A 23323-nucleotide genomic window follows, 5' to 3' on the forward strand; every position below is an offset into this window, starting at 1 on the left:
ATTCCTTCAGCCCTTTGATGCCAACATCCCCTTTATCAATGATAAACCAAATCAAATTTGAAGACGAGCCGGAATTAAAGGATCTCTTCATTACAGTTGATGAGCCTGAAAGCCATGTGACCACGATTGAAACTTTCATAACCTACAGGATTGTGACTAAGGTAAATAGTTAATGGATTTCTTATTGAATATAGCCACTCTCTTTGAACTAATGGGATTTGTATCCATGATAACTTTCTGTATTACAAGATTTTAACTGTTTTGACTTATACCTTCAACCGGTAAGATTTATCTGCCCTTTACGATAAAATTTTGTATTTGAAAGCCTATCTAAACTCCATGTGGTTCATAAGTATAAAAATAAGCCTCTTGTGTAGCAGAATACTCATGACTTTGGATGCAGTGTCCACACTACTGCAAATATTCTTTCTATATTTCTTTAAAAAATTAAAAATAAGGAATCTGATCTCTTCACTAAAATACTTAAAATGTCCTTTGACTCCATTCCCTATCGAACAAAGCTCACCTTCATTTGTATGACATTTATAACAAGCTTCTTGTCTGATGGCAGCCTACTGTAGTCAACTCCTATTCTGAGTCCCCTCATGGAACTTTGATCTCCACTCCCCTAGAATGACATCTCGTGTCTGCGTATTCAGTGGTCTTTCTGGTGTTCCCGAGTTTGCTGATTCTTTCTTGTGTGTCATTCCCCCTCTCACATTGAAAGACTATTTTTCAAGCCAAAACACAAACTATTAACTGTTAGTGAAAACTTCCTTCATTTTTTTCTCTGCCCCGCTCACAAACATTTTCGCTTTTCTCTGTATTCTCTGATTAACTTCACGCTCATAGAATGTAAAATTAGAGTCAACATGGCAAAGAAATTAAAAGCACACATTCAGTACCTCCAAGCCTCATTTAAAAAAATTTATAAACCAAGATGATAGAACTAAGTACTTAGTACTGTATACATATTGGTGACTTAAGAATTGATTTCAAACAGGGCAGTGGTGGTAGAATTCTTGTCTTTCATGATGGTGTCCCAGGTTCAAGTCCCACCAGTGTACGTCATGCACATGTGGTGCCCATCAAACTGTCAGTAGACACTTGTGTGTAGCTATGATGCGGAACAAAATTTCAATCAGACTTAAAGAGTCAGAGGAAATACAAGGCCATCTACATCCCCCACCTCAACCAGTTAGGTCCCAGTCGGTGGTCGTGGTCTGTTCACGTGTTCTCTTGTGCGAGAGATGCTTTGAAAGATCCAGTTTTTTTTGTATTTGGCTTGGAATTCAGGCAGCAGAAACGAGATTGAGATTAGTCCCATGTTTTCTTCTTGCCATAAAATTTGGCATAGGTTTTTGTTATGCTTAGAACATATATTTTCATGCCTTTGCTTAATGTTTAAGAGTTAAGGCATACAGCTCTAAATGAAATTCTTGGGAAATGGCAGTAAGTTTTCCTTTTCACATCAAATATCCATTAATAACATTTTTCAAACAGTGATAAAATCACTCTGCAAAATGTTAGAATTTTCATACACTAAAATCACATGTTTAGCAAAGTAATTCATTCGAGCAAATCCCAGGACAGCGTTTTTCTCATTTATATCCAGGTTATTTTCCAGCCTATAAAAATAGGACTTTCCTCAAATTCTGAATTCTGGTCATCTTGAAAAAAGCTATATGTTTGAAACCTAAATTCAGATCATACTTGTTAGCGAGAAAGTCATGCCAAAGATAATAGTAGTTAAAATCTTGTGGAAGGCAGATGGTTGTTAGAAGACAGATTTCTTTTTCAATGTGGATTTAAAATTTCAGCATTATGTTTGCTTTCTTTTAGGAAATATCAAAAAGTTCGTTTTGTTTCATGTGCTACATGAATAAATGGCTGCAAAAATAAAAAGATTTAGAAAGTTTACAGGCTGTCAAATGCTTAAAAATTAAGGTTTAAAATTTTTCCTAAAGAGATCCATTTCTCTTCAAGTGTCTAAAATAGCATTAGGCAAATGTCTTCCATCTTAAGTTGCATGTGTTGTTATTTTTTCCCCCCACTTTTTTTCTTCAGACATCTCGTGGTGAATTTGATGCTAGTGAATTTGAAGTTAGACGACGCTACCAAGATTTCCTGTGGTTGAAGGGAAAGCTTGAAGAAGCGCATCCCACTCTGATTATTCCTGTAAGCTTTCCGAGTGTTTCATAGTCTTACTACCTGACATGTTGTCACCCCAGTCTTTGAAATGCCTAAAATATAACCTGAGACCTTTAAGTCCAGTTGTGCTCATTTATTGAAAAGAATTTTTCCCCAAGACATTCAAGCCATTTTTATCTTTTTAAAAGTTATTGTAGTGGGTTGTAATTTCTTAGCTATTGGCTCTTTTTATGTGAGTGCAAAAAGTAGAATTTTACAGGGATTGATTAAATGCGTGGTATTCTTCCAAAAAAGGAAGTGAGCTGTAGAGTTGCTAATAAGCTTGTGCAATATAATGCTCAGACTCCTGTTTTTGTTTCAGCCATTACCAGAAAAGTTCATAGTGAAAGGGATGGTGGAGCGCTTCAACGATGACTTCATTGAGACACGCAGGAAGGCGTTGCATAAATTTTTAAATCGGATTGCTGATCATCCAACTTTAACATTTAATGAAGACTTTAAAGTTTTTCTTACTGCACAAGCCTGGGTAACGAAATCTGACTTACTTTCATATCATCCTTGTCCATCTGTGTAGCGTTGATTGCATGATCATGCACCTCCTCCTTTATTATCTTTATAAATCAGGCATCAGTGTCCTTAAATTAAGCTGCCTTAAAAAATAGAAAGAAGAGAGAGCCTTCAGGTAAAGCTTTGAGTCAATTCTACATTAAAACCATTACAAAAATCTTTTATCTTCCCCTCAGACAAATACTAATTTTTCTTGATAGATATTTTCTTGTCATGCCAGCGTGCATATATAGCCAATGCAGTTCATATACAAATTTATTCTTTTATAGAGGCATTTTGGTATGAAATTGGTTAAGTGTTCTACAAATGTATATATGCATTTTATTAGAGAGATTGATGCATACTACAACAGTTGACCTGTACTTTGGTTGCTTAATGTCTATGGTGTCATTTCCATTGACTAAACTGTGCGCCTTCCTCTTTCTTGTTATGTTTTCGTGTGGATATACTTCATTACGAAAGAGAATAGGTAGACATGAGGTTTTCTTTAAACAATTACTGGCCAATGTTCAGGTTTTTGTGTTTTAGTTGTGGCCGAAGTAGCAGAAGCTCAAAAGTGGGCCACCTCACCTACTGTTGGGAAGCTTCTTGCAGCTTACCTGAAATGAACTTGTGGCCCTCGTCCAGAACCTTAGAAGCGATTAGAAACTTCCTCTGCTGTGAACAGTGGCAATAACAGTTTGTCGGTTGTGATTTGTGGTGTCACGGATAGTCCTTACTGTCAAATAATGCCTCAGCCTTCCTGGATGTCTACGTTGTCTGCTCAAGGGTGGGGGACTCGATTACTATTCACACATAAATCATAATGACCTAGAAATAAGTATGTTAATTGTTTTCTGTAAAACCATCAGGAAAGAAAACCTGGGTAAAGGTAGTAATATTTCACTTACTAATCGGGTAGACACATAAGGCGTAATCCGACTGTCAGTGAGTCAGGTAGCCAGCAGTGTTATTTGTAGATTTTTGTTCTTGTGTGGTGATTCGTTTACTTCTTTCTCTCCCCAGACCTGTGTTGAAGAATCTTCAGCCAGGGCCACACTGTCATCAGGACCCCTTGTCCTCTCTTTCCTTTGTGTCTTTAAACATGCCCAGACTTCTCAAGACAGACTGCTTTATAGTGTACACTTAGCACATGTCTCTTAGTTCGCATGATTGTGACTGCCCCTCTAGGTTCCTATGAACCAGTTAGTTACGTATCTTCTAAGGAAATCTGTCATACGGCCAGTGGAAAGGCTATCGTAATTTACTCTCCATGTGGTATCACGTAGTGTCTCTTAAGGAACTCCTCGAATGACAGAGCAAAGTAGACTGATGCTAAACAACCACATCTATGGAGTCAGACTGGTGAAACTCTGATTTTTGCCCCAATATTTTTTAGCTTTTGGACCATGAACAAGCTACCTGACCTTTCTCTGCCTTGATTTACTTCAGTAATTAGCGTAATAATAGAGCCTATTTCATAGAGTACTCTCAATTATGTCTATAAAGTATGAATATAGTGCCTTGAATACGCTGTCAACAAACATTAGCTACTGTTATGACTCAGGGGCGCCCAGATGGTACAGGGAGAAAATCCCTGGGCTGCTAATTACTAGTCAGCGGTTCAATCCTACCAACCCCTTCATGGGAAAAAGATTAAGTTAACTGCTCCCATCAGTATTTACCGTTTCAGACATCTTTTTAAGGCGTACTTCTACTCTGTCCTATAGAGTAACTATAGACTTGATGGTAGTGGATTTTATTATGACTAAAAAAATAAATGTCGTTTTCTAATTTTTTTAATGGTATAACTTGGATGCTGAAAAATCTTCCTTCAATCTCTTCCCCATTCAAGTCCTGTTATAAAATACAGATTGCATATTCTATCATCCTCTTGTCTTCTCTGGTATCTCCTTGAGCACTATGCTCACTGATAAACATTCTTTCTTTTAAAGATGTACGCTTCAAGGGGTGACCGCATACATGTTTTCCACAAGTACTTAAAAAGGGAATATTACCAAGAAAACAGACATAAAGAAGAATTATACCCAAGCTAAACTCATTTGCTTCAAACTAGCACTGAAACATTTCTCTACCATGCTATTTAAAAGACCTATGTGAATATTTTTATTATCTTCATTTTATTTTTCTAATTCGTTTCTGTGTGTTATTGAGTCTTTGAATATTGTTGTTTATTCACTACACTGTGTAGATCTCTCTGTCTCTCTTCCCGCCCTTTCTTCCTAGGAGCTCTCTTCTCACAAGAAGCAGGGGCCTGGATTGCTCAGCCGGATGGGACAGACTGCCCGAGCGGTCGCGTCCTCCCTGAGAGGGGTTAAGAACCGCCCCGAGGAGTTCATGGATATGAATAACTTCATCGAAACATTCAGCCAGAAAATAAATTTGATAGATAAAATATCACAGAGAATTTACAAGGAAGAAAGAGGTATGTAAGCTCTCATCGGCGCTTTCCGTTGTTTCTGGCATAGGATGACAACGTTAGATTAGAATATTGTCACCTTCCAAGAGTGGATTATGCCCCAGCATGCTGCGACATTTTCTGATCCATAAACCGTTATGGAGGGGGGCAGGGTGAAGTTCCATTGTCTTTCTTAGCCACTACCTAGTCCACTTTCTGTTTGTAGGTAAAAGTAGAAAACTACGTTAAGGGTTTAGAGAAATTATATGCAGTTGATTATACATGTTTACCATGGACTATATCTTAATTAAAATGTAATGTTTCAAGAAAAAGTGTCTCCATAGTTTCTGAGGAAATTTGGGGGGTATGGCATAGACGTGGATTTCCCCAATCATGATAAATAGATTTATATTTGGAAAACAAATCTTTTCAATCACTGTTTAATTTCTGTTTTCTTTCCTTTTTGATCGTGTTGAAGTTAGACTTTACTGCGTGCTATTTTTTCTAATTTGAAGATGTTACTTTACATTTAGCTACATTAAAGATAAGTAGTTAGCAAATATAGTCCTTAATATAAATTTGCATTAAAGATAAAGAGTTATTAAATACAACCCAAAGTATTTACATGAATAGCTTGTTTAATGTCTGTATTTGCACTTGATAATCAAATCCATGAAGGTAAATGGGGGAGTTTTAATTTTAGTATCTAAAATAGTAATGTCTAGTATTGAGTATCAAGATAGTGTATAACAATAGAACACATAATAGGTAATCAACTGACATTTCTTCAATTTGGAAAAATCACTAAATAAACATAAGATTTGAAAAACAAAACAAAAGATTTGGAATGGTGATAGGAGAGTTTACTTAATGGAAAGCTGACACCTAGCACTTGGTAACTAGGACATTCTAATGACTTGTGCAAGGGAATAGTTCAGCATCTTTGATGAGCTGTTCTAGATATGAAACACAGAAGGATAACTGGATTTTGTACTAGGCTTTGAAAATTTGGCATTCTATTAGGGGAGGGTGAAAAATAGTTTTTGTTTGTTTTTAAATTAATGTGAACATATTTCTGGGACTGGTGGTTCATTGATAGATTGCTCACCTTGTGTCGGGAGTTCCAGGTGTAAGTTTCAGCCTGATACTCCTCACAATGCATTATGTGTCACTATGATATTTTGGTTTTTTGCCATGCTCTTGAGAAGAATGTGCATTTATTTTTTGCATTTGGATGGAAGCTCTTACTATCTCTGTCAGATCTAGTTGCCTAGTCGCAGTGTTTAGCTCTATGGCCTCTTTGCTGAGCTTCCTTCCCTGTGATCTGTCTTTCTCTGAAAGTGGTGTATTAAAGTCCCCTACTGTAATTGTTGAGTCTGTGATACCTTTTTTCATTTTCTGAATAGTTTGTTTGACAAACTTCAGTCCCTATAATATTGAGTAGCTTTCAGCAGAGCTTCAAGATATTGGATAGACTCAGAAGAAAGGCCTGGAAATCAGCCAACACACACATTATGGATCCCACGATGTGAACCAGTCACAGAAATTTATGCAGGACTCGACAGTATTTCACTCATTCATTTTCATGGAAGCATCATTAGTGACCAGCTTGTTAGCGGCTAGTAACTGTCTTCCATAGCTGGGTGTCACTGACCCAAAGTTAAGATGCTTCTTGGTCTTCATAATCTCAAGTTCACTGGCCAAATTTTATTTAAAATTCTGAGACCATTGCTTCCTTTTGAAATATGGTCTTGCCATAGCTTGATAGGATGATTTATTTATATTCGTATTCCCCCAAATTATTGATTGGAACTAGTAGGGTTTCTTTTGATTTACTTTTGAGTTTTCATCTTAATGTTTGTTTGATTTTGTATTATTTTGTGTCTCCCAATTACTCTGCAAAATTCAATTGATTATAGTATGTTAGTTTGTGCTAGGGAGTAAAGGAAGAACAATATCGAGTCTGTCCTTGAGCTTGCCATCTAGCTGGGAAAGCAGGTGTATTGACAGATAAATTAGAGTGCAGGTCATTCAATACTTGCATGGAGATGTTACTTGATTTCTATGTAATCACAGTTTAGAATTTTATAGAAGCTCTGTTTGTAAGAATAATATTGTTCAGGTAAACATGAGACTGATAAATGAAAGATTGACTGTTCAAGCCCACTAGCTGCTCCTCAGGAGAAAGATGAGGTTGTCTGCTCTTCTGAAGCCTTACAACCTTGGAAACCCTTTATTGGGTCACTGTGAGTCAGAATCAATTTGAAGGCAGTGGATATCATGGTACACATTGATGAACACAAATTGAGAAATGAAATAAAGTGGAAACTTACCATTGTAGAAATATAAGCAAAATGTGGGCCATTACTTTGAATTATGGCCAGACCTGTGCTCAAGGGAGTGGAGTTATGAAGAATTATAAACATTGTCATTCCTTCATATTGTTCCCTTAGTTGAATGTACAAACAAACACTTGATTTATACCATTATGGCAGATTTCAGCCAAGTTTAATATGCAGTAAGGTGATTAAATGTGTTATTGTAATCATGAATATTAGATATAATAATTCATTATATTTATATGACTATTGGATTTAAAATATTCACTGTTAATAAGTTCCATAAATGTACAGAGCTGTTTGTCATTGAGTGTTGATACTGTGAAAGTTTAAAAAAAAGGAAAAATATTCAGATTTTAAAATGAACTCCAGACATTTGAATAAATACCTTTCCAAGCATTAAATAGTTTCCCATTAATCACTTATTCATTCTTGCATTGATATGAAAATATTTATTAAGCACATTATGTATCAGACTTTGAAGGAAAAATAAGAACACAGTCCCTGTTTTAAATAGCATGTGAGTTATATAAGCATTATAATACAGTGAGTTAATGTTTTAATAGAAATATAAAATTATGAATGAGCAAATATTTTGACTTGAGTCAAAGTATACATGGCAGAGAATCTCAGGAGTTTAACTTGAGGAGGTGGGTGGGTGGTGGGCACAATGATTACAAAGGACTTTATAACTCCAACTAAAACACTTTGATATTTATATATCATGAAAGAATGAAAGCAGAGAATAGTTAGAATTCTCCTTGCACTGTAGGTTAGAGATGCTGATGAAGGTGGAAATGGACAGGGAGATCTGGATGTTTTAGAATGGATAATTAATTAGTTCTGTGCAAGTGGGAGTCTAAGATTAACCCCAGACTTTTTGTTTCGATGGGTGAATCGTGATTAAGTAGGCTATATAATCAGGGAAGGTAGAGTAAGAAGATATGTTTTAAAGCATGTTGTCTATGAGGACTTGTGCAGCTGTTTTTGCTAATTGCCATCAAGTTGACTCTGACTCAGTGGTTCTCAACCTTCCTAATGCCGTCACCTTTTGCTACAGTTCCTCATGTGGTGGTGACCCCCAACCCTAAAATGATCTTTGTTGCTGTCATTTTGCTAATTATGAATCAGGTATTAGATTTGTGAGTAAGAATTACAGGTGCATTTTCAGCAGGCTCTCACAGCCTCTCCACGCTGCTTCACACAGGAGTTCTTGAGCCTTATTGTGCATGCCTTATGACAGATAGAGGCTGTTGCCTGGGGTCTATTGCTTGCTAGTTTGGTAGACCAGGGATCACTAAATGTCTAAGCCTCTCTCTTTTTCCCCAGCAGTTTCATTAACATATAATTTACACACCACACAATTCAATAGTTCAGTCACACCAAGAAGGAGTTGTACAATCATCACCACAATCATTTTTAGGACATTTTTCAATCTTGTACTCATTGTTAGCTCCCCATTTAGCCCAACCTCCCCTCACATATCCCCAGGAAACCACTAATCCAATTCCTGTCTCTCTACACTTGTTCTGGATTTCAGATACAGGAAAACATTAAAAACAAACAAAAACTAGCAAGAATAACAGAGTCAACCAGTACAAACCTTAATCAGAAAGTAGAAAATATTAAAAGCTAAAATGAATTTAAATGGATCATAGTGGAGATCATATGATAGGGTGCTGAGTTTTAACCTAACTGTATCTGTGACAACCCACTTTCCAAGGGATTCTTCATGTTAGCAAGGCTGGTCACATCCCTGGTCCATGGTCACTGGGGATTCACCATGAGCTTAATCCATGTGTATTTCCTCTTCGTTTGAAAGAAAACCAAAATAACTTTAAAATGGCTCAAAAGGGAGCTCAAATGATAAGCCCCCACATTGTGGCCCCACTACACCTGCCATGATCGACTGCAGTGTTCTCTGTCTGATAACAGGGATCGGCACGTTCCCCAACTGGGATTGGAGGAGATTCAGCAGAGGCTAAATCCATGCGTGGATTCTGCAGATGGATTTTGGGCTTCCGCTGTTAGCCAGAGCCTTCTGCAAACAAAGTGCTCACAATTTCCGCTCTGACACCATTCCCTCCTTTAGATTTGGATTATGTTATTCATAAATCTCGAACCACAGAGGCTGGTGTGCTGCTTCCATGTGGATTTAGTTGATGCCTCACTTGGATAGCAGTTTGTTTGAAAACAAGCCTTTCAAACCCAAGTGCTATTCTTTCTGGACGCCATCTAGTTTCCTCACCACACTTGACGAGAGCGCCCGTATCTTCATAGCATTTCTTTTTCTTTTACCCCCAGGACTTTGGTTCCTCATCCTTGGAGAAGGGGATAGAGGTAGCAGTTTTAGAACCTCACGTCATCCACACAGCATAGTGCTGAAAGGAAAGTAACTTATCAGCAGAAACATACTGTTTTTGAGAAATAAAAATGTTGTAATTCATAAAAGAGAGTTTCTAAACAGTTTAAGAAGTATACCACCGCCACCATCACCAGCTCCCCCAAAAGCCTACACAACACTAAAGTACAGAGACTGACTGGACCTACAGTCAGGAGATCAAAATTAATATCCGTCCTGCTGCTTCTTGGGAAGGCTTTTATTTCTCCCCTGGGGGAAAGGCAACAGTGACCACTATTACCCCACTGCCATCAGTCAGCTCTAACTCCTGGTGTCCCTGTCTTGTTATTACTCACTGCCACCAAGTCAGTTCAGTCCCTGGTTGGTGACCCCGTAGAACAGGCAGGACAGGCAGGGTAGAACCGCCCCGTGGGTTTCCATGACTCCCGCTTTTCACGGGAATAGAGACTCCTCTTTCTCCCAGAGATCGTGTTACTTGGAAGGAACCCAAACAAGATAACGTTTGTATCTAAAACAGATCAGAGTAACAGTAAATCACCGGATTTGGGATGAATGTTCTTAATACTTTCATTTCCATTCATGAAGCAAATGAGGATAAGGTGATCATAAAAAGTGAAGACATTAAAATAATAGAGTCCATACACATTAGGAAATGGCCAGAGGCATTAGAAGAATTAAGAGGTGCAGTTTCTTCATCCTAGTTATTTTGAATCTAAACCCATAGCAAATGATTCCGATTTTCAATTCTAAAGCTATGTAGTGCTCATTTAGAGATCCAGACAGACATAATGATTGTTTAATTTGTCTTCTGAGACTAGAGAGGGAGGCATGCCCTTGTTGATTCCACCTGGACAATTGTGATTCAAGGACAGACTTGGAAAAACTGGGATGCTAGTCAGTTAATGATAGATGATATTCATTTTTTTCATGCTTGTGTGTGAGAACGTGTGCACAATAAGAAAAGGTCTTTTCCTGCTGTATGTAGGGATTTTGAAAACTTCTGGAAAATGAAGAAGTTATTAAGAAGCCATTTTTTTGTAGACTATTTTGAGGAAATGAAAGAATATGGGCCGGTTCATATTCTGTGGTCTGCGTCAGAAGAGGTTCTGGTGGACAGCCTAAAAGGCATTGCCAGCTGCATTGACCAGTGCGGTAAGGCCACTGAAAAACGGATGTTTGGACTCTCGGAGACCCTGCTGCCTGTCGTGCACGAGTATGTACTTTATAGTGAAATGTTAATGGTAAGAACACCTAGTTACAATTTAACCTCTGTCCCTCACCTGATTACATGCTCTTTTAAAGTAGCTTCTAATTGTTTGGGGTACGACTTTCTCTCTGGCCTAGCAGGATGCATTGCATGTAGATGCTGTATAAATATTTGTTCAATGAGAGAATGGATAGGTAAATGAAAACTACATTAATAAAAGACAGCAATACTCAACAGCCACAAAAAATACCCAGAAAATTATGTATAGATTCAAAGCATTCTCAGTCAAGATCTACTTAGGGAAAATGATTAGTTTCTACAAGTTTATATTGTTTTTTTTTTTAATCTGTTTTGTGAACTTCACATGCCTTGGAGTTTTCTTTCATCAAAGAATTGTTTGTCCTTTTTCAAGTCCAAGGTCTTTTGAATCAGTGCAATCATGGCTCATGAAGTCAAACTGGGACAGATCTGAATTTTTAAATTTGGGTGATCTGGAACAATAACCAGAACAGCTGTGGAATGTTAAAGAAAAATTATGGTTCCAAGCTCTGGAAAGTGAGACTCAGAGGAGGCATAATGAGTGCTTTTAGGAGGACAGTAGAGAACCACAGACAGTCACATGGGGGCACTGGCTTCTTTGAATAAGGTACCACTGTTTTCTTCTCTGCTCAAAATCTTACAGACAAAAGATATGATTGCCGTGCAATGCATAAGCTCCTTTGGTTTTCTAAGAGAGGTTTAAAGTTTTTATTAGGGCGTTGACCCATGATTTTCCCCATTCTGACTATTGTTCTGGTTTAACCAGATTTTAAAAGATCGAATATATTCTGGTTTCCCTTCATTGGCCAGGAATGAGCATGGAACAACCAGTTTGAAGCCCTGTTTTCCCAGGCATGGTTGATTTAGCAATTCCCTAAGCACCATCATCCTACGCAGAGTATTTGAGGGGGACCTCAGCACTTCTTTGTTCTGTTGCGGATGCTTTCAAAAAACAAAGCAAACAAACAAAAAGCAGTCCTTAAAATGTCTTTTAAGTATTCCTAAATCAAAGTTCTGCGGTTCAGCTCCTCCCTTCAAGTTTAAGTTTCCAAATATTTGGGATTGGGGAATGCTTTCAGCAAAGCTAATGCTAAACATGTATTATTATCATTTCTCCAAAGTCCCCGAACAGCCAGACTGATACCCTCAGGTCTCTGGAGTTTAGGGTGAAGGCAGGAGAAAAATCAGCCTGCCTTCAGCAATAGCCCATTTGTACTGTTGATAATCAAAGCCACGTCTGATTTTGGTGTTCCCATACTTTTGATTTCTAGGATTCTATTTTTTTTTAATACGTTGCCTTTGTCTTGGTACGGAGAGCTCTCTCAGCCTGCAGAGCTGAGATAGCTTATCTGCCTTTCGCATGTTTAAGTCCTTTGACAGAGCCAGTGTAAATACTTTGCAGGATATTTCAGATTTCTGCTGTTACTTGGCCTTATTGCAATTCGCCTGTGTACAAATCCACCTCTCTTCCTAGGAGTTTCTAAAGTTGACCGTAGTAGGGTCTCCTTGTTTCTGTCGAAGTTCCTCAATTATATCCTGTGATTTATTTCATTATTGATCTCTTGTGTCGGATGTCAAAGAAATCAGATTTGTATCACTAAAAATAACATACTGTATATACTCATGTAAAAGCAGAGTTTTTCAGCACATTTTAAAAGTAGCTTTTGTGGTAAAATTAGGTGCTCCGGCTGATATTTGGGTCGGATTATATTCGAGTATATACTGTACTCCCCATTAAGTAAAAGATATTTTATCCTTGTTAATGTCAAAATGGAAATGATGGGCAGACTGTTTTTAAGTCTTGTGCCCTTATAGGTGTAGGAAAATTACAACCCTCTCAAATATTTTTGAGGCCTTCATTTGAGGCTTTTAGTGTGCATTCTTTTGGGGTATGATCAGTAATAGTAGTTTGCAGTGTTCTTCTTTTATGTTATAATTTTTGTTTTCAGTTTGGGCTAAAAGAATGAAAACTATATGTCTTGAGAAAATAAGCTTATGTAATTTTCACCTTTAACCCTCTTCGGCACATTCTTATTAAACATTTTTCTAGCTATTTCTAGCACAGCCCTTCATGTTTATGAAAATAGTCTTGAAATAAATGGGACTTGAGAAAATGGCATGGAGGCCACAGCTGACCCCTGTGGTTGGTTACACCAGGGAGGATGAAAACCCAGCTCTTCACCAGCCTGTGGTTTATTACCACAAGGCAGAGGTCAGACATTTAATCCTGTTCTGATACTGAAAATTCTTCCCAAAGCATTCTTCTTTCCGCCTGAATTCTACAGTGGCTGCGTGCAAGTCACCGACTACACTCACCATTCCTGGGCTTTACCCAGGAAATTAAAAACGGATAGGCTACCACAAGCCAGGATCAGTAGGCATAGTCTTCTGTCCAGAGGCATGCCTTTCCTCAACCAGTAGCCAAGACTCTCTCTCTGGACTCAGCCACTCAGCCTATTGGCCTCTGCCTCCATGGGCCAGAAGCTGCCTTGCTCCTCTACCTGGCTTTCTAATGCCTCGAGGCACCTCCTCTCTGTTTTTTCTCAGTGGGACACCTTTGCTCTGCCCATGGTCTCCAACGCAGCAGCTTTTGATCTCCGCCTCCATCACTCAGGCAGGGACATCAAACATGCTTCCCTAGTACTTCCTTGATGGTCCCAGGATTCTCTCTGTTCCTACTTCTGAGATAGCTCTTTAACTGCTAGGAGAATGGCAGCTACAGGTTCCAATCCCCTCTATTAGAGTTTGACATACCCAATTTGCATGATCTCACCCAATCATTGGGTGGGCGTTACAGGGACCAGGATAGAAGGGACATATGAAATTTCTGTGCACCATGAGACTAACCTACTGTGAGTCATGTGAGGTAGAAAAAGATGTGTTCCAACCTTAATGTGATTTAAACATTGAAATAAATCCTAGGGAACTTATGGTATTGAATTGAAGTTTTCTATTGATTTCTCTAAAACCCGGAGACATGTTAGATATCTGTTGAATGTTTTAAGAGTGCCTCCACCAGTCACACACCCTCAGGATTGTTTTTATCCTTAATGACTCTCCGTTCTCCCTCAAAGACGATGGAGACGTCTTATCTGATTTATAGGTGACTGATGTCCACTGTGAGACCTTCTCTTCACAGCCGTACCTTTTCCTCAACAGTTACTTGCTTACCCAGATTTAACTGTAATTTTTCATCAGTCTTTTCAGGCCATTTGTGTTCAATAGGTTTTTGTTATTTGATACAGGAAAGTAATAAAATATGAGTACAATTTTTAAGGGTCCTGATGTTTATAAAAATAAATAGAATTTTTTTTAGAAAAGTGAATTTTCAAGAGAAAGCTATTATGAAAGATTGGCAATAGTAATAAGAGATGTAGATGGATTCTGTATTCAATTGCTTCACAAGAATATATTCAGTTTAAAGACACTGAAACAAAATCATGCTTATTCAGGGAAGCAAGGTGGGACTTCTGTCATTCAAAGAAAGGCCATGATTTCTCATCAAAGCCTTGGCTAATTAATGAATATTTATACATTTCGAGCAAAAATAAAATACTTAAACTGCGAACACATACTTTTAATTTTCTGATTCCTCGCTGTAATTGCCTGTTTTGATTAACCATTCCTTTGGAGTTGAATAAGTGGGCTGCCGCTGGTGAGAGTCAGGTGAGAGTCCCAAGGAAACCTCTCAGCTACACCTTGTTTATGCGTCCCTGCTCCTGCTGGCTCTTTTGTTGGATTACTTGTTTTGTTCTTTGCTTATTTTGAAGAAGTGGGCATGATTAGAGTGCCCCTTTGAAAACTGTACAGACAGGCGTGTTTTTGTTGTTAGGCCCCAACTCATTGGGGCTTTTGGGCTACAGAAGGAAGCATTGCCTGGTCCTGTACTGTCTTCCCTTGTTGCAGCCTCTGTGTCAATCTTTCTCTTCTGCGTCGCTTCTCTACTGAACGAAGCATGCTGCCCTTCTTCAGGGACTGGTTGCTTCTGGTCATCTGTCCTCGCATGCGAGGTGACGCCTCACCACCCTCGTTTTCAGGGAGTAGTCTGGCAGCGCTTGTTCCAGGCCAGGCTTGCATGCTCTTCTGAAAGCCGTGGCATTTTCAGTGTTTCTCACCAGCACCATCAATCAGATGCTTTCATTTTGCGTGGTCTTCCTGGTTCATTGGCCTGCATCAGTGGGTTCGGGCTTAGGGACAACTGTGGGTGACCCAGGACTGGGCAGTGTTTACCTTCTGTTGGTCATAGCATTGCTATGGGTCGAGCGGACTCAGTGGCACATAACAATATTCCTTGTCCAGCTTTCACATGCATATGAGATGATTGAAAATGCAATGGCTTGGATCAGGAGAAACTTTGTACTCAAAGTGACATCTTTGCTTTTCAATATTTTAAAGAGATCTTGAGACATTTGTCCACTGTAATACACCGATTATTTGCCTGCAGTTTCCATGGGTTTTGACTGTTGATCCAAGTAAAATGAAATTTTTGGCAATTTCAATCATTTTTCCATTTATCATAATGCGATATAATACATACTAGAGACTATTGTCTTTGATCTTCATCTGTAAGTATTTTGAGTCTTCTGCTTTCACCAAAGTTGCATCTTCTTCCTTTATTCCTGATACTGTGTCCTTCACATAGTCCAGCGTATAAGATTATCTGACACACACCTTTTCTCTTTGGAAACCACACAGTAGCCCCTTGTCCTATGAGTGCCTCTTGCTTCATGTACAGAGTCTTCATGAGCTCCGTTAGTGTTCTGTAATTCCCATTCTTTGCAGTGATAGCCATCATTTCTATGTCCACATAATTAAATGCCTTTGCATTGTCAGTCAAACACGGGGAAACACATTTCTAGTTTTCAACCTGACATCAGCAGTGATGTCCTTTATTCGTATCCTCGTTGGTCCCTGGCTTGGATTTCTGGCTGATCCCTGCCTTTCTATTGCAGCAGTGCTTTTTGATTTATTTTTACTAAAAATCTACTTGTGTGGGATATATTAAGGGTATTGTTCAATAATGTCCATATTCCATTAGATCACCATTCTTTGCAGAACACAAATATGGATATCTTAAGGTTGACTTGCCTTGTAAGTGTCTTCCAAAATTCAGAGCAGAGACAAGTGAGCCTCTCAGTTGGCAGTCTGTCAGTTTCTGCAGCCAATGTCCTCAGGGCATCAGGATTCCCTTCTTCAGTACCATCGTTCCAGATCAGGTGCTGTCTCCTGACCTGACTAAACTTCAACCAATTGTTCTTGGTAAACATGAGTGCACATTTATCACCTTTGATGTTTTCTAACTTGTTCAATATTTTGTCCACAGAATCCTCCAATCTTGTAACTCAAGATTTGAATATTTTCTTCAATGCTTTTAGCTTGAGAAATGCTAAGTGTGTTACTGGTTTTATAAAATTTCAAGCCTTTGCACATCTTTTATAAGGTTTTGCCTTCTTGAACCACCCTTTAACGCCCTCTGTTCAGATCTTTTGCTCCGTCCTTTTTCACTAACTTCAGGTACTCTATTCAAGAGCAAGCTTCATGGACTCTCCTGATCCTTATTTCAGTATGTTCTTGTTTTTGTGACTTTTTAGTGTCTTCATGTGTGGTGTCCTTGATTTCATCCAACAGCTTGTCTAATCTTTGGTCATTGGTGAGAAGTATGTCATATCTGTCTGTGAGATGGGATAGACGCAGTGTCATACTAGATTCAAATGGGATAGACACAGTGTCAAACTTTGGCTTGCGTTTCTTGTTGTAGTTTTCTTCATCTTTAACTTGAACTTGCCTATGAGCAAATGATGGTCTTAGCAATTGATGGTTAGCAATTGTTTAGTGCTTAATGTCTAAAATGTAAATTGGGAGTGCTAATAAAAGATGTATAATTAAAAATATATACTTCCTTTTGATGTGGCTTTTACAAATTTGTTGTTTTTTTTCTATAGACTTTAAATTATTGAATGAATCATGGCTTGGGGGGAGGAGAAGCTATTTTGTTTGGAGAAAAAAAACTTGAAAATTTTTGTCAAACTAAATATTACCTCTTTTACACTCATTTTTTATATGAAGGGTGTCATGAAAAGGAGAGATCAAATACAAGCAGAATTGGATTCCAAAGTTGAAGCTTTGACCTACAAAAAGGCAGATACAGATCTGGTAAGATTTTAAATTTCTTGGTATAAGGACACAGAATTCATTGTCTAAAAATTTTAATAGCAACATAGATTCAATTACATTTTTTTCTAACTACTTTACTGACTCTGACTTGTGGTAACCTGTTAAAACTCCCCTAATAAAACCCTATAAACGTGAGTGTTGTCTGTGAGTTCTGTGTGGCCATTCCAATAAATGATAAGACCTAGTTATGAAAGTAGAGATTTGTGTGAGAGAGAAAACAATAAGTACTTGATAAATGAATTTAATTGATGCTTGTTTTATAGGCTATTTGTATGAAACTCATTTGTGTTTCTAAAAAATTTTTTCCTACTTACTCTAGGTGTCTTTTTAAAAAAAATCATTTTATTGGGACTCATACAAGTCTTAACACAATCCATCCATCCATCCATTGTGTCAAGCACATTTGCACATTTGTTGCCATCATCATTCTTACAACATTTTCTTTCTACTCGAGCCCTTGATATCAGTTCCTCATTTTCACCCTCCCTCACGAACCCTTGATAATTTATACATGGTTATTATTTTGTCATGTCTTAACGCTGACCGATGTCTCCATTCACCCACTTGTCTGTTGTCTGCTCCTCATGGAGGGGGTTGTATGTTGATCACTGTGATCTGTTCCCCTTTTCGTCCCCCACCCTCCCCTCCCCCTCCTGCTGTGGCCGCACTCCAAATGTCTTGAAAGGGGCTGTCTTTAGAAGTTTGATGCTTTTCCTAGGGATCCTTTGAACATAAAGAGAGGGACCTGGTGATGTAATAAACTGTCATAAACTCAGCCCTGGGTTTCAGTTTTGTCTTGGGTTTCCCCCACATTCCCTTCTCCTTACAGGCTGACGTTCATCTTTCTCTGGGCTCATTTTTGAGGTACATTCGACTTTTTAAAAATTACTTGATCGATTCAAAAACTGTTCTTTTATATGGTCAGCATTCAGTCTGAAGATTTCTAAAGGTTATTATTTTACCCACAAATATTTTAGTATTTAGATTTTCCTGTCTTTCCATATTTTCTTAGTTGTATTATCTGCTTGGAATTATTTTCCCATTTTAAAACCAACAAGACATTTGTCTCCTGAATGACCTCAAACAATACAATATCTCAGAAAGCAAGTGTGTAGTGGGGGATTTTGTTATTCTAGTTTGAGCATTTTGTGAAAGATGCATTTTAATATATATGTATTTTAATTTAAGAACTTAGATTCATATTGAGTATGGTACTTATTTAAGGAACCCAGTCAGTTGCTAACTGAAAGATTGGTGATCTGAACCCACTAATGGCTTGGTGGGAGACATGATGTGATGATCTGTTCCTATGATTACCGTCTAGGAAGTTCTGTGGAGCAAGTCTACTCTACCCACAGTGTAGCTATGGGTTAGAATGGACTGGATGGCCCCATACAACAACAGCAGCATTAGCTTTGCTTCATATACAAAACTGTCCAAGTGCATTGCTATGGAGGTGTCAGTCCACACATGCTTAAGTTTCTTCCCAATAAACCATCTTTATACATGTCTTAGTGACCAGTGATCAGTGAATGGCTGCAGACAAGTTCTCTCAGATATACCCTTGTCTTAATGTTGTATCTGCAAAAAATGCCTTTTGTGTAGTAGAAAGTAACTTTTGTAATCAGGGGTAATATCCAACTTTTAAGAAAGCTCAAGTGGACATATCTCCAAATCAAAGCGTCTCAGCAAGTTTATAGGATGCTGTCCCACAAGAAACAGGAGCTGAAGTGTGGAATACTGTGGAATCCCTGCTGCTGGGACAGCTCCTGGGCTGGAAATTCACATGGTTCCATGTTTCCATGTTTAAGTGAATATCTTGGTCTAAGCAGGCATTTAGCTAGATGAGTGACAGAAGCATTGCTAGAGGTCAGCTAATTCAAGCATGCTCATCTTGCCACCCATCATTTGAGCAACATCAGAGTTAATGAAGACAGTCTCATGGGATGAATCCTAACTGTGGACTTCCGCAATCCGGATGTAGAGAGCAAGCGCCGATCCAAACAATGGCTTCCAAAGGCATCTGAAAGTCTTACTACAGTCAAGGCAGAGAGGTCTGCTCAGCGTACGGCTGCTGTCATTTGGAATCCCAAAGGGTTTCAACTCTGAAAGCACCGTGAAAATAGTTTGGTCCAACTGTGGCTGGCCTGTTCAACCACCTCCTCTCTGCACCTCCCCACCCCCCAACAACAAACCAGTTTTTGTTTGTTTGTTTTAATTTGGTTTGTATATACCTCATTTTGCAATCTATAGAAATGTCTTTGTTGCTCTTGTTGCAACCTAATGGTCAGTGTGTGCTTAGGAGTCACTTGTTTGCCTGATGTCCACCATAAAGTATGTAATACCTAATAATGTGCTGACTCGCAATTGGAGGCACTTTGAAACTTTAGATATCTGCTTTATATTCTGTAGGATATATCCAATTAAGATTTAAAAGAGACTTGATGAATCGAGAGATAGTAATCCTCATCATTAGTGTTTATTTACTACCAAAACATAACCTTCTTGAAATGTATAGCGACTGATTTAATGATGTTCAAATGGCAACATTTCTATATTTTCAAAAAGTTAATTTGTTGACACACATTCTCACCTTCGAAATCTCTGTGTGTTATGTTGGAGTCTTTAGGAAAAACCCTCCAGGATTACACTAAAAATGAACCTGTCATGATTGGTCAGAGTAGAAATGAAGAGAAGTTGCTTAGAAATATGCAGGATGGGGTCACCATGGAAACGCGCCCTTGCGAGGTCCTCCCAAGGAGCAGCTTTTTGCAGTCACCATGGCGACCTTGGCAGAGAACTGAATATAGCAATCCAGCCTGGTTGTTTACCATGGCAACACAAGCAGGGCCATTTTGGGGACCATCCTGGGGCCATTTCTATGGAGACATGCTGAAGCTGCCTCCATCAGCATCACCTTTGGTGTGATGCTTTATGCAGATCCAGAAAAGTGACTTTATATTGAGGGGGTCAGGGAGGTGAAGTTTTACCAAGAAGAGCAAGGGCTGGGGAGCTAAAGCTACTGGGTAGAAATACACTGGACGGGGAGGCGAGGGAGTAACATTTGAGAGGTCATGCTCAACATATCAGATGGCCTTTATGTAGATTTTGGTGTACAGTTAGAAAGCTTTGAAATTTTGAGTTTTTCCTAAAATTTTTAAAAAGTTTTATATTAGCAATAATGGCATTATGGTTAATTTTTCTTTTCATGCAAATTTGCTAAGAAAAGTTAAATGTCAATTTGTCAATTAAAATAATGTTTTAGAGTGTGCTCCTCAGTTTATTAGTTGGGTAGTTGTAGAGTGACAGCTTCTTAACCTTTTGTGGTTTGTAACTCCTGCTCCTGTGTGATTACAGGAAAATTAATCGTTTCAAACTGACCTTAACACAGTAGTCAGATGAGCGAGCAGCTTCCCTGCACAATGCATACAGAGTACTCACCTGAAGGTCGGTTCAGCTGCTTGCTTATCTCTCGATTTAGAATTAGGAGACCCAAGATCGGAACCTTGCCTAGCTGCTTCTCAATTTTGTCATCCAAGACAATTTATTTTACTTCTGTTAGCCTCGTCTTATTATCTTTAATCTGAAGAAATTATTAATAACTTCCCGGTCTAAAAATTAAGTGATTTGATGCAAATAAGCACCGCTTGTCTGTCTGTTGCTCGTACTGAGGTGGCTTGTGTCTGGGATGCTGGAAGCTATGCCACTAGTATTGATCACCTGAGGTCAAACGAGTCTCAATGGAACTTGTGGTCTATGAAGAAGGAACAGGCTATCCAATTCTGAGAGGCAAGCCGCTGAAAGTTTTATGAGTAGCAACAGGGACTTTACTGCAAATTCCTATTTCAACCACGTGAACAGGGACTGTGCATGTGGACCTGACCAAATGGAATACACAGGAATCTAATCATTTACGTGTGTGGGAAGAGGTGATGGGGAGGTTCAATATCATTAGGCAGTACAAAGCTTGAAGCCAGGGATGGAACAGACCATTAATTGCTCAAATAGAACTTCATGTTGAAGCTGAAGAAAATGATAAGAAGTGCAAGAGAGACAGAATACAACCTTGCGTATATGCCACCGAAATTTAGGAATCATCTCAAGAACAGACTTGACTCTTACTAATGACTGAAGACCATGGAAGTTGTGGGGTGACATTAAGGACATGATACCATATATGAAGCCAAAACTCATTAAAAATTAAGAAAAGACCAAAATGGATGTCAGCAGAGAGTCTGAAATTTGCTCTTGGCTGTAGTGTAGCTGAAGCTAATCGAAGAAACTGTTGAGCAGAAAATTTCGAAAGGCAGCCTGCAAAGAAAAAGTAAAGTATATTTTTAAAATATGCAAAGACTTGGAGTTGGAAGATCAAAAGAGATGGAACCAGTGCGTCTGAAGCTGAAAGAATGCATGCAGTGAGGAGAGATATCGGAAGAACACGGGAGCGCTGCAGGGAGCTCCCACAGTCGGTGGGAAGAACACACAGTCACTGTACTGAAACGAGCTTGTCACTTGCAGCCGCTTTAAGTGGTAAGATGGGATCAAGAACTTCTAGGACTGAAGGAAGAAGTCCAAGCTGCCCAGGGAGTGTTAACAAAGATATCAGTCCAAGAATTGATTTAATAGTACTTGAAAACGTATGCAAGTTTATGAAACACTGCAAGCATTCACTCATATATGCCAGGACGTTTGAAAGGCAGCTACCTGGTCAACCAAGTGGAAGAGATCCATATTTGTGCATATTCCAAAGGAAGGTGCCACAAAGGGATGCAGAAATTAGCAAACATTATTATTGATATCACCTGCCAGATAAAATGTTACTTAAAATCATTTTTTAAATGGTTGCAGCAGTACATCAACGTGGAGCTGTGAAGGAATGCAAACCATAAGAAGAAAAGAATGTGACACAAGGGATATATCATTTTTGAGATAAGATGGATCTTGGCTGAAAACACAGAATACCACACAAACATTTCCTTGTGTTTTCTAAACTATGCAAAGGCATTTGTGTGTGGATCATAACAAACTATGGCTAGCAGCGAGAGGAGTGGGGATTCCAGAACACTTAATTATGCCCCTGTGGAACGTGGAAAGCCGAGAGGCAGTCGTTTAAAGAGAACAAGGAGTGTTGTGTTGACTTGGGCCCGGAAAGCGGTGTCAGGATCGTGTCCCTTCACTATCACTTCCTAAGAGCGGGGGCATATGAAGAGCGGCCATTAGGATATGAACAGCAACACGCGCATTAGGTGGTTTATTAATAACGGTTGACACAACTTTGCTGGTTGAGAGTGAGAAAGACCTGAAGCGCTTGCTGCTGAAAATCAAAGACTTCAGCCCTTCGTATGGAGCACAGCTCAATCGAAAAAAATCCTCCCAGCTGGATTATGATAAATGGAGACAATAGAGAAACTGTCAAGGATCTCTTTTTACTTGGATCCATATTCAACAGTCCTGAAAATCGTCAAGAATTCAAATGAAACATTTATTGCATTATGGAAATCTGCTACACAAGCCCTCTTTAAAGATTTAAAGAGCAAGTATGTCACTTTGAGGATAAGGGCGCACCTGACCCCAAGCTGTGGCATTTCCAGCTGTCTCATTTGTATGTAAAAGTTGAGTGATGAGTGAGAAATATCAAAGATTAATAAGAAATATCAAATCATTGGATTGGTACATTTAAATAACATTGAAAGTACCATGCACTAGAACAACACGCACATCTGTCTTGGAAAAGTACTGTCAGAATGCTCCTTAGAAGTGACGACGGTGAGACTTCGTCTCTTTTCTGTGGACATGCTGCCGGAGAGACCGGTCTGTGGAGGAGGCTATGCTGCTTGGTAAAGGAGAGAGTTTGCAACGAGGAGGAAGATGCTGTGTCAGACGGAGTGTCACAGTGGCCGCACCACTGGCTTGAAACCTAACAATGATAATGAGGTGGGCAGAGGACCAGGCTGGGTTTCCTCTGGTTGTACATAGGATTATTATGCATGGGGGTGAATCAGTGGCCCCTAGCAGCAACAACAATGCAAATAATATTTAGATTAGAATCAGCTCTCAATTGTAGTTAAAAAAAAGAAAGCCAAACC

At 38.9% G+C, this 23323-nt stretch overlaps 1 protein-coding gene across 1 annotated transcript in view; it reads left to right on the top strand.

Moving 5' to 3' along the window:
* The window catches only part of SNX7 (sorting nexin 7), a 91070-nt gene that overhangs the window by 27828 nt on the left and 39919 nt on the right, over positions 1-23323 (top strand). The window contains exons 2-7 of the mRNA XM_075558738.1: positions 1-161; positions 2068-2178; positions 2513-2677; positions 4945-5143; positions 10859-11058; positions 17130-17216. The exon at positions 1-161 is cut by the window's left edge and continues 22 nt beyond it. Of these exons, the coding sequence (XP_075414853.1) occupies positions 1-161; positions 2068-2178; positions 2513-2677; positions 4945-5143; positions 10859-11058; positions 17130-17216 (923 nt within the window). The remainder of the gene's footprint in view (positions 162-2067; positions 2179-2512; positions 2678-4944; positions 5144-10858; positions 11059-17129; positions 17217-23323) is intronic.

The sequence above is a fragment of the Tenrec ecaudatus genome, chromosome 1 (genome assembly GCF_050624435.1).
Source record: "Tenrec ecaudatus isolate mTenEca1 chromosome 1, mTenEca1.hap1, whole genome shotgun sequence".
Taxonomy (NCBI): domain Eukaryota; kingdom Metazoa; phylum Chordata; class Mammalia; order Afrosoricida; family Tenrecidae; genus Tenrec; species Tenrec ecaudatus.